Raw genomic sequence first — 14,564 nt, forward strand, 5'->3', positions numbered from 1 at the left:
GGGCCTCTCACTGCCGTGGTCTCTCCCGTTGCGGAGCACAGGCTCCGGACGCGCAGGCTCAGCGGCCATGGCTCACGGGCCCAGCCGCTCCGCGGCATGTGGGATCTTCCCGGACCGGGGCACGAACCCGCGTCCCCTGCATCGGCAGGCGGACTCTCAACCACTGCACCACCAGGGAAGCCCTTTGGTCTCTTCTTGTTTGCCATTATATGTTTTGGACTAAGCACCATGCCTAGCACATAGTGGGTCCTCCAAAAATATACACTTAGGGGTCACCACCTTCTCTGAAAAGTCTTCCCTCACCCTTCTCCCTCCCCCAGCCCTGGCTTAAGTGCCCCTTCTGGGCTTTAGTTGCTACACTTTCCACTTGGTTTTGGAAGGATATGTTTTAAGGTCTAATTCCTTTCTATAAGGTTAAATCTTTTAATTTAAAGATTTTGCAGGGGCTAAGTCTTCCCTGGGCTTGGCACAGATGGTACATGCTCTCGGAGTTTAATAAATATTTGAGTGAATGCAAGTCTTCTGACCCCTACACATGAGCCCTGGTTCAAGACGACCTGAGTTCTAAGCAACATCTCTAAATCCCTGTGCTTGGACACTGAGCCTCAAAAGTAATCATGGCGGACTTCCCTGGTGGTGCAGTGGTTAAGAATCCGCCTGCCAGTGCGGGGGACACGGTGTTCGAGCCCTGGCCTGGGAAGATCCCACATGCGGCGGAGCAACTAAGCCTGTGAGCCACAACTACTGAGCCTGCACTCTAGAGCCCGCGAGCCACAACTGTGAGCCCTTGTGCCACAACTACTGAAGCTCGCACGCCTAGAGCCCATGCTCCACAACAAGAGAAGCCACCGCAATGAGAAGCCCGAGCACCGCAACAAAGAGTAGCCCCCGCTCGCCGCAAGTAGAGAAAGCCCGCGCGCAGCAACGAAGACCCAATGTAGCCAAATAGAAATTAATTAATTATTTTTAAAAAAAGTAATCATGGCTTTGGGTTTCTCCAGAAATCAAAGCTTGGGTAAAGTCCATTATGCTCTGAAAAGTACAGGGTCGTTTTGATGCCTGTTATGAGCACACGTGCAGTTGGGCTGAGCTCCTGAGTCTTAGTCATCTGCCTGGTTCCAGCCGGACTTCTTGCTGTACCTCAGACACACTAAGTTCACTCCTGTCTCAAGGCCTTTGCTCTTGCTACCTCTTCTGGGAACACACTTCCCCCAGACTTTCCCAGTGCAAATATCCAGACTTAATTTTCAGTATCTACAGCAGAGTCAAGGCAAGTGATGTTGATTGCAAGGAAACAACTCAGTTTCAGAACACTGGAGAAGAAAAGAGATGCCACTGTTCTATTAGTTCATTTAAAATCCTCTTAACAGGGGCTTTCCTGGTGGCGCAGTGGTTGGGAGTCCGCCTGCCGATGCAGGGGACATGGGTTCGTGCCCCGGTCCGCGAAGATCCCACATGCCGCGGAGCAGCTGGGCCCATGAGCCATGGCCGCTGAGCCTGCACATCCGGAGCCTGTGCTCCACAAAGGGAGAGGCCACAGCAGTGGGAGGCCCGTGTACCGCAAAAAAAAATAATAATAAAAAATAAAATAAAATCCTCTTGACAGTCCTGAGAGGTATTTATTATCATTATCCCCACATTACAGATGAGGAAATTGAGGCCAAGAGAGGTTAAGTAACCGGCCAAAGGTCTCACAACTAGCAAGTAGCAAGGCCAGGACATGAATCCAGGCAGACTGGATCCAGTGTCCAGCTTCTTAACCACAAGGCTTCTCAACATATATTAAAGTGTAGTTAACATAGGGCCTGGCATGGGGTAGTTGTTCCATAACCCATAGTTATTTCTCTACTCCTCTCAGACAGCTTACTCTTCAAATCTTACAGTCCAGCCTCCAGAATGAAACCAACAACCATTCTGACTCCATCCTGCCAGAACCCAGGGTCCCTCACTCCATCTTCTCATGCTTGTACACACTGGGTAGTAGCTGGAATTGAGGGGTCTCAAAGTTCCTATCCAGGCTCCACCATTCACTAGCTCTGTAAACATAGAAATGTTACACCCCGCCCTGGGTCTCAGTTTCCTCACCTGTAAATTAGGGACAATAACAACCCCTATATCCTAGAATTATTATAAGGATTCAGTGAGATGATACATGCAGAATGTTTTCCACCTAGCCTGGCTTACAAAAAGTGTACAATAAATTGTAGCAATTATGATTAAGGCTTCTCAGTGAGAAGCCCCCAAAGGCTCTGAGGCTGTGAAATACTCTCCCAACCACCTTTAGGGCCAAAGTTGGGACCAGATGACCTCATTGCTTGCAGACAAGGCTGGCTGGGTATGAGGACTTCTCACCTGACCCAACAACACAGGATCTACCAGACACATACTTCCTGGAGGTAATGTGGTTCAGGGAGTGACCTCTTGGGTCTGATAGACCTAGGTCTGAATTCCAGCTTGGATTTCTCCTCAGCGCCTCAGTTTCTTCGTTTGTCAAATGGGAAGGGAGCAGTGTGAGGAGTGATTAAGAATGTGGGGTGTGGATTCAGCATATTAGGTATGATTCATTCTACTCCTTGCTCAGCCATGGACCAGCTATGTGAGCTGAGTGTCTTCACCTCCATGAGCCTCTGTTGTCTGTTCTAACGAGTGTTGTCATCATTCCTCTTCCTAGAGTGGCTACGAGGATTCCCCAGGACCACGTGTGCCCACGCTCTGGACACTGTAGCTGTTAGGATGACAGGCGTTGTATATCAGTGGTTAGGAGCTTAGGCTCTGGAGTCAAACTGCAACAGGCCTAATGCAAATTCCAGCTCTGACAATTACTCCTGGTGAGATCTTAGGGAAATCAGGTTCTTCTGTCAGCCTCAATATACTCATCTGTGAAGTGAGAAAAATAACAGTAAACATCTGATACAGCTTATGAGGATTCAGTCAGAGGATGCATGTAAAACACTTAAAACTGGCCTGGTTCGGCGTCAGTGGCCAAAAAGTGGCAAAGATATTATGAAGCTGATTTTTAAAATATCCTTTTCTAGAATGCAAATGCATTTGCCCCAGAATTGGAGGAGTTGAAAATATATGCTGAGTGCTGAGCCTTCAGGATGGGATTCAAGTCTAAAAGAAGAAAAACAAACAAGCAAAAAAAACTCATTTATATGATGAAGTAAACCAAGGTCATGTGACCACATCAGACCCCATTCCACATCTATATAAGATCAATCCTACTTAATTGTAGTGTAGCTCGGATGTTGGACTCTCACCAGAACAATGTCGGAGTCCCAGCAATGCCCATACTCACTGTGGAACCTGAGACAAGTGACTTCACCTCTGACCCTCAGCGTTTAACCCGGCTAGTAATAGACTCCCTCACAGAGCTATTTAGAAGGATTCAGTGAGATGATGCACAAAGCGTAGTACATGGAAAGGGCTGTTGTTACTACTACAGCGCCCCTCTTTCCCCTGCTTTTTGAAGGGTTATCTCCCGCGTGCCAGGCGCTCGCCTTAGGTGGTCTCGGTTCCCACTGTCCTAAGCTCCTCTAGTCGAGTCACGCCCTCCTCAGCGGGGACCCTTCCAGCTCCTCCCCCCACCCCACTCTCCATCCCCATTTCCCCACTAGCCGTGGGGAAGGAGACGCCAGACAACAGTCGCCAGAACCCCGAAGCTGAACAGAAGCAAAGGGGCAGAATTCTAACCACCGCCCGAAACCACTGGGCTGGGCTCCCTCCTCCAGGTCCCCTGATCAATCAAAGGCGAAGAAGCAAGCCTCGGGACCAATCAGAAGTGGAAGCGGTGGAGCAATGCCCGCCTCCTTAAAGCGCCCTCGCGCCTGATTGGATGTGTCCAGGCTAAGTCACTTAGGCGTGGGGCCAGCTGATCGACGGTGCAATGGCAGCGGGGCCGGGGGAAGGAGGGAGGCAGTCGGCCAGCCACAGATTGGTACGGTGTGTCAGCACCAAAGCCCTGCCTAGTCAGAAAGCCTGTTGGCCGGGTTCTAACCCCGGGCCAGTTAATGGTGGGGCAGCGTAACGGGTCATTCTCTTTACGGTGTGGTGGGGGCTGGTACATGAAGTACGCAGTTAATCCTGACTCAACAGACAGCTGAGGCGTCATCGTGTATTTGCAGCGCGAGTATCTAGGCCAATGAGGGGGGTCAAGGCACTGCCCTCTCTTGTGTCTTCCCTGTCCCCGCATACTTCCGGATGAGGCAGGGTGCGTTCTGCAGCCAATTAATGGTGGTGCAAGGCAAGAGGCGGGAAAGGGGAGCTGCCCACTGGCACCCAAAGCCTGATGGCCTCCTATCCAATCCCAGTCACTTCTCCACAGATTGTAAGGGGTTGAGAGAAAGGTGAAAGGGTTTGCAACGAGGACTACACAGGATGGAAAGATAGAAGCAAGAAAGCAGTGGTATCCCTGAGCACTTTCAGAGGGAGCCTCCAAAGCTATGCAGGTGAAGGAGGTTCAGGCCCCAGACTCTTCATAAAGAGGGTGGGACAGAGCAATCTGCGCAGCCAGAAAGCATTGAGGACCGGCTGGTGGATGAGCTCTCAGCCTTAGAGCCCTGAAGCCTAAGTCCGCGGACCAATCAGATTTAAGGCCCTGTCCCTCCACAGCGCCAGCCAGGTGGGCGCGAGCTCGGCTCCGCAGCCAATCAGCGGAGGTCGTGAGGCAGAGTTGGGGACCCGGGGGCCGGGAGGGGGAGGGGCGGGGGTGGTGAGGTGTGGAGCTGTCCTAGGTGCCTCCCAGGCTGTTGTGATTCCCTCAGCCGGCGGGAGCCAGGAAAGAGGGTGTGGCCAGCACTGCGGCCAATCAGCGTCTGCTTCGGGATCCAGGGCGACCAGCGAGCTGTGCACGCGGCCCCGGCCTCGAGCTCCGAGCCTCGCGCCGCTCCACTTTCTAACGGCTACTCGGGCTTGTGCCGCCCGGAGTGTATGTGGGGCGGAGTGAGGAGAGGAACAGGGTCTGAGTCGGTGAGTGCCATGGATTTTCTTTCTTTTCTTCGGGCTTGGGCCTGGCCCAGGCAAAGCTGAGGTATGGGGGCTTGAGTGGTCGCCCTGAGGATGAGGATCGGGAAGTGGGGGTGAGGGCGTTAGGCTTTGGGGACTCCCCCTGCCCTGGAGAGGCTGGAAATGGGGCCTCCTGGGCACCGTTGGGCCCGGCTGGGCAGAGACCAGGCCGGCATGTCCCCGGTCCCTGAGACAGCCTGATTTGGAAGTGTGTTGTGGGGCAGGTGGAGGCACTTGGAGCTCTGTGTGGGGTCATTGGCCATGAGGTATGGCCTCTGACCTATGAGAGGTTGTCCGGGGTCTCTGGACTGAGACTGGATCTGGTGACTGGAGAGGTCTGTGACTCTCCAGAGGTTCTTGGGAGTCTTTGACCAAGAAATGAAACTAGTGAGAACTTGAGAGGTTTTCTGGAGTCTTTGGATCCAGCCTGGGCTGAGAGTGAGTGTTGATGAAGTCGAAAGCCCAATGGGAAGTCGTCAAGAGTCACTGCATCCTGGCTGTGATGGGAACATGTGGCTGCAAGACTTTTGGGGGATCTGGCTTCTGGGTTGGGGTGCTCATGTAAGATTTTCCAGGACTGGGGCCAGGTTGGACAACGTGGCCAGGAGCTTAGGGCCATGGTCTTCTGGAGGTTCCGGGGTGGGGAGGGTGTCTCTGAATCCCAGCAGGTTTTTTGCCCTCCATGAAGTATTATTGTTTTGTGGTGGCTCTAGATAGAACCAGGATTGAGTCGTGTCTTGGGCCTTTTAGTCCCTGTTCCCATTCTTCCGCAAACTGTTTCTGGTCATTCCCAGAAGACATCAGGCTCTAAGCATGGGGCAGCTGCTTGGAGAAGATGGACGTTGTACTGGAGCACAGGAGGTGTGTGAGATATCCTGCTCTTTAGGAAATCACCCAGGTTGTCTTTACTGAAGATCTTTTTATACTTATGAGGCAGGATGTTGATATCTAATTTCACTCCGCTGTTCAAGCTCTACCTGGTACTAAAGCTTTCAGGGTACTTTCATGTACACCCAGAGTTCTTAAACCAAGGGTGGAGGTGCATGGGGGGAGTCTATGAGTGGATTACAGGGTCTGTGAGCTCCTGGAAATAATCCAAAAAACTGTATGTGTGTTGGCGGGGGCAGGCGGTAAAAGCAGCCACAAGGATGAGGAGTGAAGCCTGTCCAAGGGTGAGTTTCAGAGCAGTCTGTGACTCTCTTGTCATTCATATGCAAAATGGTATGAGAATCTACAGTTTTCTGATGTAAAGAGTTGATTCCACGACTCACAATTTTAAAAAGCATAGTGACCCCCTGAGAGGTTAAGAACCACTAAAATAAAGCAGGCTCCCATATTATTTATGGGGCTTAGGCAAGACTAGAAATGGAGATTTCCCCTCTTATCCCCACATCTGGTGTTGGCACATACTTCAAGGTGTCTCACGTACTAGCCTGCATGTCCAAGTTCCGTCTACGTGCCCCTCCCACCCAACCAGGGCCACACAATTACATCAATCACATAGCCCACTCAGAAGAATATAGACCTGGGTCTGAGGCCAATGTAAACCCAGGAAGTGGGCTATTTGGGCCAGGAGGTCCAGGGTTCCGAGTTCCCAGAGCATGGTCTAGAACTGGGGTGCACAGGTTCCAGGGGGGTACTTCCTAGATACCCTTGGACTCCTCAGCCCATGGGGAGGGACACAACTAGAGGTCAGAGTGGGGCCCTCTGTCTGGATTTGAGGCAATATGGATATTCAATACTGGTCTTGAAAATAGTCCCTATGAGGAAGTTGAGGGTCTCAGAAGAGTTAACCCCATGTTAGTGCTGAAGAAAAAGGCAGTCCACTGTGAGGATGCAGTAGAACCTAAGTTGTTTTTACTTCTCATCTGGTTGTTTTGCCACTTAATCCACAAAAGGTGTGCTATGATAGGGTCTCTATGATCTAGATTCAGCTCACCTGCCTATTACTATATCCAGATCTTGGGCTATGTAGAACATAGATTTAAGGGAAGAAAGAAACTCATTCATCCTGTAGTGTCTCTCCTCTGGTATGTGTTGGATGTACTTAACTAAAAAGAGTGAACATTTGAAGATTTATGTAAGGTTTGGATAATTGGTTTTAATCTATATAAAATGAGGCAGGGAGTTTAACCACCTTAATTTGCCGAAAGTGATGTGTTCCTGGGAAGAGTGGAAAGTTCATAGAACTTTTCTGAATTGAATCTTGTTTAACCTGGCTTTTGGAGGTACTCAATACCTCAATACGTGAGACCAAGGGAGAATATTTTCATAAGACAAATAATCATCCCTCTAATTGGCATATTCTGATGGTTTAGTTTTAATTATAATATTTGAAGAGACTCTACACTCGTTTTGCTGTGTTGACATTTTTACAGCAAGCTGGGTTGTACCTGAAGGTCAAGTCTATCAGTAAGAATAAAAGATATCAGATTTCAAACTTTATTTAGTAATATGAATATTAGAAAGTATTGAGAGGCAAAAATCATACCTCCTTTTCCCACATTCTTTTCTTCCAATTATATCCTACCTAACCTCTCCCACCTACGGCACCCTCTCCCAGGATGCAGGCTTGTGTCCTCATGACCTGTGGTTTCCTGGCTCCGCCCCAGAGAGACAACTGCAGGAGATCCCTACTGAGTCAGCCTGGGAAGTGGAAGGTGGGCAAGGTTTCTGAGGCTGGGGAGGAGAGTCCTTTCAAGAAGGGAAACAGAAGACTTCCCTGGTGGTCCAGTGGTTAGGACTCAGGGCTTCCAATGCAGGGGGCACGGGTTCGATCCCTGGTCAGGGAAGTTTTGCATGCCGTGCAGCCAGAGAGAGAGAGAGAGAGAGAGAGAGAGAGAGAGAGAGAGAGAGAGAGAGTCAGCAGTGTCCCTCCCCTTCCAAGTCAAAGAGGTATTTGCTTCTGCTTCTGCTATCACTGCTCAGTGCAAGGTGGTTTGGACTGTGCAGTCAAGAATGTCAAGAATGTAGGAAGGAAGAAGGGCTGAGGTGTAGAGGGCCCTAGAGATACCTCTAAGGAGGCAGTCTCTAAAGGGATATCCTTAGATGGGGGTAGACACCAAGTGGGAGGAAAGACGGGGTTTCCCAATCTTGGGGGCTTTTGTTCACTGAATGGAGAGTCCCCTTGCCCCTTGCCTGCACTTCTAGGTTCCCTGAGAGCCCGCTGGCACTCCCTGTCAACTGCGTAAGACGATGCTGCCCTTTGAGCACAGCCTCCAACTCTTTTGAACATCAGTGGGCAACCACCAGGAGGGGAGCCGAGTCATGGGCACATGATGTAGGCCTGGGAGGTGAGGAGACTCTACTCCACTGGGTGCTGATGTAATCTTCCAGACCCCTATACCTACACTTGGGGTTTCTCCTTCATGGCTTTCCCCACCTATCCCATATCCTCAGGGAGTGTGTATTTCTGTATTGGAGGAAGGATGTTTCCCTCTGTATACCTACATGTCAGGGATTGGTGCATTTCTGTGTCCAAATCAAGCGTCTTTTATATGGGTATCTAATGAGTCCCTGGGTGTGGTGGTGTGAGGAGTTAGAAAGCTCAGAAATGGAAAATATTTAACGACCAGAGTAGCAAATGAATACAGCTTGCCCATTTGCATTTTCCCTTTCACTCTGACTCATCTTCCCCTCTCCCCACACTATTATTGCCCCTCCACTAGCCCCACCCATTGGCACACCCTGTCTGATCTAGGAGGGATTAACATCCGTTTGCACCCAAGCTAGAATGAGAGGTAGAGGGAAGGCATATTAGGTCTGGAGAGAGAGTAGAAGGATGGTTTGAACATTGGGGGGTCCTGGAGCCAAAAGCTGAAACAGGAGTTTTAGAGACATAATATTTGAGTCTAGGAGGGGACCAGAATCTAAGAGAGAAGCCCAGGGGAAACCAGACCGTGTCTTGGCACCAGAGCAGCCTACCAGTGCCTGACTCGTTAACCTTCCAGTTATTTACTAGGCACATATCGTAAGCGATTTAGCAGCAGTTGTTCTGTGAATGAAAATTCTGCCACAGGACGAGGAATAATGAAATAGTAAGAAACAGAGAAAGAAATTTGAGTCTCTCAGAGCTCATCTTTTCCCCAGGTTAAGGGGTGCTAAAGTGTGAAAAGAGGGGAAATCTCTGAGGACCTTCACCCCCTGGGCAGGAAGTCAAAGAAACCTCGGAGTCCTGATTTCAGAGAAATGTCATTTGTCATCAACCCAAGAAAAGGAGTTTTTCTCTTCGAAGACCACCACAGGCCCTTCCTGGGGTTGCCCCCATCAGAGCCTGATGGGAGGATCTGAGTCACTCACACACCCAAGTCCCCAGTGATGTCCCAGATGACAGGGGTCATTCCCACAGAGCAGTTGAGGCTTCCTAGTACCAAGGCAGAGAGAGGGAGGAGGAGGCATGCTTTTGGCCTCCTTCACTCTCTCCTTAGAATGCAGATGTTTCAGTCCTTTTTACTTTTGAGGTAGTAGGAAGAGCTTCCAGCTGCTAGAGATCTACTGACACCGCTAAGAAACAGAACTAATACTATTTGAATGATGCTATGTACCGAGAAACCACTTTCACATACATCATGTCATTTCATCTTCACCCCACCTCCAAATGAGGTAAGCAGAGGTTATCCCTATTTCATGGATGAGTTCACTGAGGCTCAGAGAGGTGACTTGCCCAAGGTGACTCAACTAGTAAATGGCAGAGATGAGACTCAAACGCAGGTCTGATTATCCCAAAGTTCTTATTGCTTTAGATACACTTCTTTGACTCTAGGGGTTCACAAATGAAATAAGGAGACAGGAGGTTAGGAGGCAGAATGCCAGGGCTCTGGAGGGGAGGAGTGGTCTCTCCTGGAGGAGTGAAGCACAGCCAGGGTATAAAACCACACCCCTTGGAGGACTGTGGCAGACTGATACTTGGGACACCCAATGGATGACTGTGAGGTCAGGGGCGGGGCTAGCTCCAGGGTGGGGGTGCCCAGGAGCCCCAACAGCAGTTCAGAGCATGCGGTGTCCAGGAGGAAGCTACAACCGGTGAGTGGCTGCTTCTCCCCAGCTGAGACTTTCCTCCCACTACACCCCTCTTTCTGTCCACTTCCTGCCAGCCTGTAGCCCTCTCCGTGAAGTGTCCAGCTAGTAACCCTCCCTCCTATGGGGTCCATACTCATGGTGAGCCCACACCTAGGAATATGCCTGCTGGGCACTGCAACACTTAGGTGCGTCTCTTTATATCTGGGTTTCCAGTTTTCTTAAAAGCCAATGTGGTGGTTTTGATGTGTGATAAATTTCTGCCTTGTTCGGTTCCGTCCTTCTGTTCTTCACTTTTGGCTTGTGAAAAACAAAATTGAACCGTCCCCTTATCCTAATCTTGAGAGGAAACAGCCTCTCCGTCTATAGTTCCCATTTCCCTTTCTCTGGCTTCCTCAAGGGTCAAAGCCTTCTCCAAAGTCTCTCCATCTTCGGATGAGGAGCCTTCTCTCCTGTGGCTTCTGACCTGCTCTCTTATCTCACTGCATGGGAGTCTTTGGTCTCTTCCAGTTCCTTCTCTGAGGATGGGTTCTAGAAGTTTCGTCCTCAGGTAGATGATTGACTGATGCCTTAGAGCCTGCCCTCCTGCAGTGACGACCCCTGTCTTGCTGCCCTTTCTTCCTCTCGGGACCCTCAGCTCCACACGATGGGCTGGCAGGGGGAGGACACACCAGCTTTCTAACCTCACCCATGAAGCTGTGTCTTGCTCCATCCCTAACTTCCAGGGCTGACTGGGTTTTGTGGTGATCTTCTTGTCTGGAATGAGGAGAGCATGACCTACTCAGAAGTCTTTCCCTGCAGAGGAGCTTGGAGAAGCAGAAGTATCAGTGTTTGCTATCCTTTAAGTCAGACATTGCCAACTGGCAGGACCCATCTATACTAGTCTTAAATCCACTACTTGAGATAGTTCTTAACTGTCTGGCCCTTGCTCTTTAAGTCCTGAATTTGGTCTAATTTCCATTCTCCCACCACCCCACCTCTACCCCTGGCCCCTGCTATGATTCTGGATAAGCTCAGGTCCTCTCTCGGGTCAGTTTATCTGTTCCATTCAGGACAGAGAGCTCTGATTCAGAACCAGCAACTCACTCTTTCTCCCCTCACCTCCACAGGCTTGAGAATATGCTGTTCCTGCCTCCCCTTTTCACCATGGACCCCACACTGTGGCCCTTCTCTCAGAACCTCTGAGATTGGTACCCAGGCAAGGCACAATGCCCACGTCCCCAACAAGACTGCCTAGTCCCTATGGCTCTGATCGGCTGGTACGGCTAGCAGCCAGGCTCCGGCCAGCACTATGTGATACCCTGATCACAGTGGGGAGCCAGGAGTTCCCTGCCCACAGCCTGGTGCTGGCAGGTGTGAGCCAGCAACTGGGTCGCAGGGGTCGCTGGGCTCTGGTGAAAGGCATCAGCCCTTCCACCTTTGCCCAACTTCTGCACTTTGTTTATGGGGAGAGCCTAGAGCTGCAACCTGGGGAACTGGGGCCCCTTGAGGAGGCAGCCAGAGAGTTAGGGGTGCAGTCCCTGGAAGAGGCATGCATGAGGGCTCGAAGAGATACGGCCAGAGAAGAGCTGGGTCCAGGGCTGAAGGAACAACAGGAGGAGCCAGAGAAACCCACAAGGGATTCTATGAGAGGAGTGGGGGGCTTTGGAGAGAAGCAGAGACCACAGAAGTTTGTTAGAGCTGGTGGGAAAGAACAGGAGACGTTGCACAGGCACAGGCCACCAAGAGAGAGCCCTGAGATGGCAGAGGCAACTCTGGAGGAGCAAGGGGAGCAGATGAGACCAGAGGAGAAACTCAACCAATCCCCTGTTGGCCGCGGAGGAGTAGATGGGAAGCAAGAAGTGATCATGTGGGTGAGGGACAGTCCAGGGGGCTCTGAGGAAAGTCTGCGGGAGTTCCCTGGCCCCCTTCCCCCACCAGGTTCCCTCCAAACCGGCATCACCCCTAGGCCCTGGTGGGCTGAGGCCCCTTGGTTGGGGGAGGGCCAGCCTGCCCTGTGGAGCATCGTGCTGTTGCCGCCCAGATATGGCACTCCCTTCTCCCATAGCACCCCCATGACTGCAGCCCAGCAGGAGGTCTGGCCTCGGGACCAGAGGTGAGTTGAAGGGCCTATGGAAGACCTCCGGCTGGGAGGGGGTGGCTTAGGAGAGGCAGCAGTGAAGGGTGGAAGTGCACCACATCTCTTATCTCTACTATACATTTCCTGAGCTGGGGAAAGGACAAGAAGCTCCCACCACAGGGAAACCCAAAGCCCAGCCCCTGAGGACTCATGACACCTCCCTCTCCAGAAAGGAATTGGCCAGGATCCCAGGTGTAGCCAAAGCTGTAACTCTTCCCCATCGCACTCCCAGGATCCCACTGTCCCTGAACCTCCACAAAGGCCTCTGGAGCCAGAACCAGTTGGCCTCCTGCAGCCCCACCCCAGGTAAGCCCCTCATTGCCCTGCATGCACCCCGTAACATGTTCTCTCAGCTGGGGCTGAGGCTGGGGCTCCAGGAGTCCAGCCTGAGCAGAGCCCCTACTTCACTCTGCTCCCTTCAGGTTCCCTCCCCCAGGGCCCCACACAGCTCAGCCCTGGGGAGATGGAAGAGTCTGATCAGAGGCACACAGGTGAGTAGGGTGAGGGCACTTTTGCTTCAGCCCCACTGTAGCCCCTGATGTCTTGCCTGAGTGTTCCAGTGATCCGGCTCTGGGATTCCCAGCCCTGCCCTCCTTTGCCTTTTGTCGCCACAGGTGAACTTGCAACCTGTGTGGGTCATGTGAGCACAGCAAGCCACCCATCTCACCAACACCCTCCCCCACCCCCTCCTGCTCGGTCTCGGCCCTATTCTTGTTCTGTCTGTGGAAAGAGGTTTTCACTCAAACATCAGATGGAGACGCACTACCGTGTCCACACAGGTATGGGCGCCCTGCCCTGTATGAATTGTCTACCTCCTTCCAAACTCCAGTGGGCCCGCTCCTAAGTCCCTCTCTGAGTGTCTGGCTACCCCACAACGACCTTGCCCAGTTGCCCCAATCTACCCCTAGGCCAGCCTTCGCTCCTTTCCTCTTTCCTTCATGGGTCTTCCCCTCCACCTGCCCTAGGAGAGAAGCCCTTCTCCTGTAGCCTCTGTCCCCAGCGCTCCCGGGACTTCTCAGCCATGACCAAGCACCTGCGGACGCATGGGGCCGCACCCTACCGCTGCCCTCTGTGCCAGGCCGGCTGCCCCAGCCTGGCCTCCATGCAGACGCACATGCGCGGCCACTCGCCCAGCCAGCTCCCGCCGGGATGGACCATTCGCTCCACCTTCCTCTACTCTTCCTCCTCCTCCTCCTCGAGGCCATCTCGGGCCTCGACCTCTCCCTGTAGGCCCCCTTCCTCAACCACCTGACAGGGTGTCAGTAGCTTCTTTGGCTTCAGCCAAGCGTACAGAATGAAAGATGGGCCGGCGGGCCTGCTAGGCTTCTGACCTCGCACCGCGGCTACGGCCGCCTAGCAAACTCTGCTCCAAGAAGCGTCGCAGGAAGGGCGCCAAGAGCCCTCTCCCAGATGACCGCGGGCCACAGAAACCTGGGCCAGCGAGCCCGTGTGGGGTGAGGGCAATGAAGTGTGCACGAGTGAAGGTTAACTGTGCGGGGACTGGCGGTTCATCACCAAAATAAAGAGTTTCCTGTGCCCTCCTCTTGGGACCAGAAAGCCGAGTCCGGACTTTAGCCTGCGGGCGGGGGACAACCTTGCCCCTAGTCCTGTAGCGGCCCCTGGTGGTTCATCGCGGCGGCCACCTCCTCCGTCTCCCGGGGCTCCCTCTCCTCCCCCAGAGGCAGAGGGCCGCGAGGACTCGGCGTCCAGGCCGACTTAGCCCTGTGTGGGGAGGCTGTCAGAACCCAAGTCACCCGTCCCTTCCACAGCAAGCAACTGCGCGCGGAGTCTGAGTCTGGGCCTCCAGCCGGGGGCTCGAGAGGAACGCGTGCTCCGCCCTGCTTTCGACCACCCTCCTCCTTTCCTAGAGCACAAGAGCCGAAAGGCCGCAGCCTCTCCAGCATCTTCCCTCCAGGCTGTACGAAACGGCTGCCGGGTTTAGCTCCGAACTGAGACTAATCTTTTGCCGCCGCCCCTTACCCAGCCCACGCCTCCTGCAGAACCGAACTTCATTTTCCAGTGTCTCTGGCGTTCCCAGGGTCCGAGGCCCACCGCACTCTGGGAGTGGTAGTTCACACGGGCCGCTGGCCTCGACAAGAACAATGGGAGGAGTCTGGGTCAAGAACCACATCTCCCGGTGGCCCCGGAGATCGCTTTCTGGGTCGGGTCAGGACCCCATAGTCCCAGCTCTCGCGGCCCTAGCTCGCCAGGAAGGAGCGAGGCGCTCGAACTACATTTCCCAGAGGGCCCTGCGCCTCATCCTCTCCCGCCGCGACGCGGGGGTCTATGCTCTTCAGATGCGGTCTAAGGGTGACGGCCGGCAGGCCTCGGACTCCCGCTCCCGTGGTGCCCCGCGCGCGGCCGGCCCAGCCCCCGGCTCCCGGCGACCCCGCGGCGGCGCTGGTGGTTGTCGTGAGCCGCCGCC

The 14,564-nt window shown here is 53.0% G+C and overlaps 2 protein-coding genes across 3 annotated transcripts in view; both read left to right on the forward strand.

The window, feature by feature from the left end:
- Window positions 1-9,127: 9,127 nt before the first annotated feature.
- On the forward strand, window positions 9,128-13,696 carry ZBTB32 (zinc finger and BTB domain containing 32). Of its 2 annotated transcripts, none has more exons than XM_024733896.1 (6): window positions 9,128-10,026; window positions 11,130-12,115; window positions 12,372-12,445; window positions 12,562-12,630; window positions 12,754-12,918; window positions 13,105-13,696. In XM_024733896.1, the coding sequence occupies exons 2-6, from the start codon at window positions 11,229-11,231 to the stop codon at window positions 13,389-13,391; spliced, it is 1,482 nt and encodes a 493-aa protein (XP_024589664.1). In that variant the 5' UTR covers window positions 9,128-10,026; window positions 11,130-11,228; the 3' UTR covers window positions 13,392-13,696. The 2 variants fall into 2 exon arrangements, with proteins under 2 accessions (XP_024589664.1, XP_024589662.1); XM_024733894.1 differs by having other exon boundaries at window positions 12,309-12,445; window positions 13,105-13,672.
- A 729-nt stretch (window positions 13,697-14,425) lies between these two features.
- The window catches only part of KMT2B (lysine methyltransferase 2B), a 20,162-nt gene continuing 20,023 nt past the window's right edge, over window positions 14,426-14,564 (forward strand). Inside the window, 1 exon segment of the mRNA XM_024734118.1 lies at window positions 14,426-14,551. Coding sequence (XP_024589886.1) covers window positions 14,426-14,551 — 126 coding nt within the window.

Source organism: Neophocaena asiaeorientalis, unplaced genomic scaffold, assembly GCF_003031525.2.
Source record: "Neophocaena asiaeorientalis asiaeorientalis breed wild unplaced genomic scaffold, Neophocaena_asiaeorientalis_V1.1 scaffold280, whole genome shotgun sequence".
NCBI classification, from domain to species: domain Eukaryota; kingdom Metazoa; phylum Chordata; class Mammalia; order Artiodactyla; family Phocoenidae; genus Neophocaena; species Neophocaena asiaeorientalis.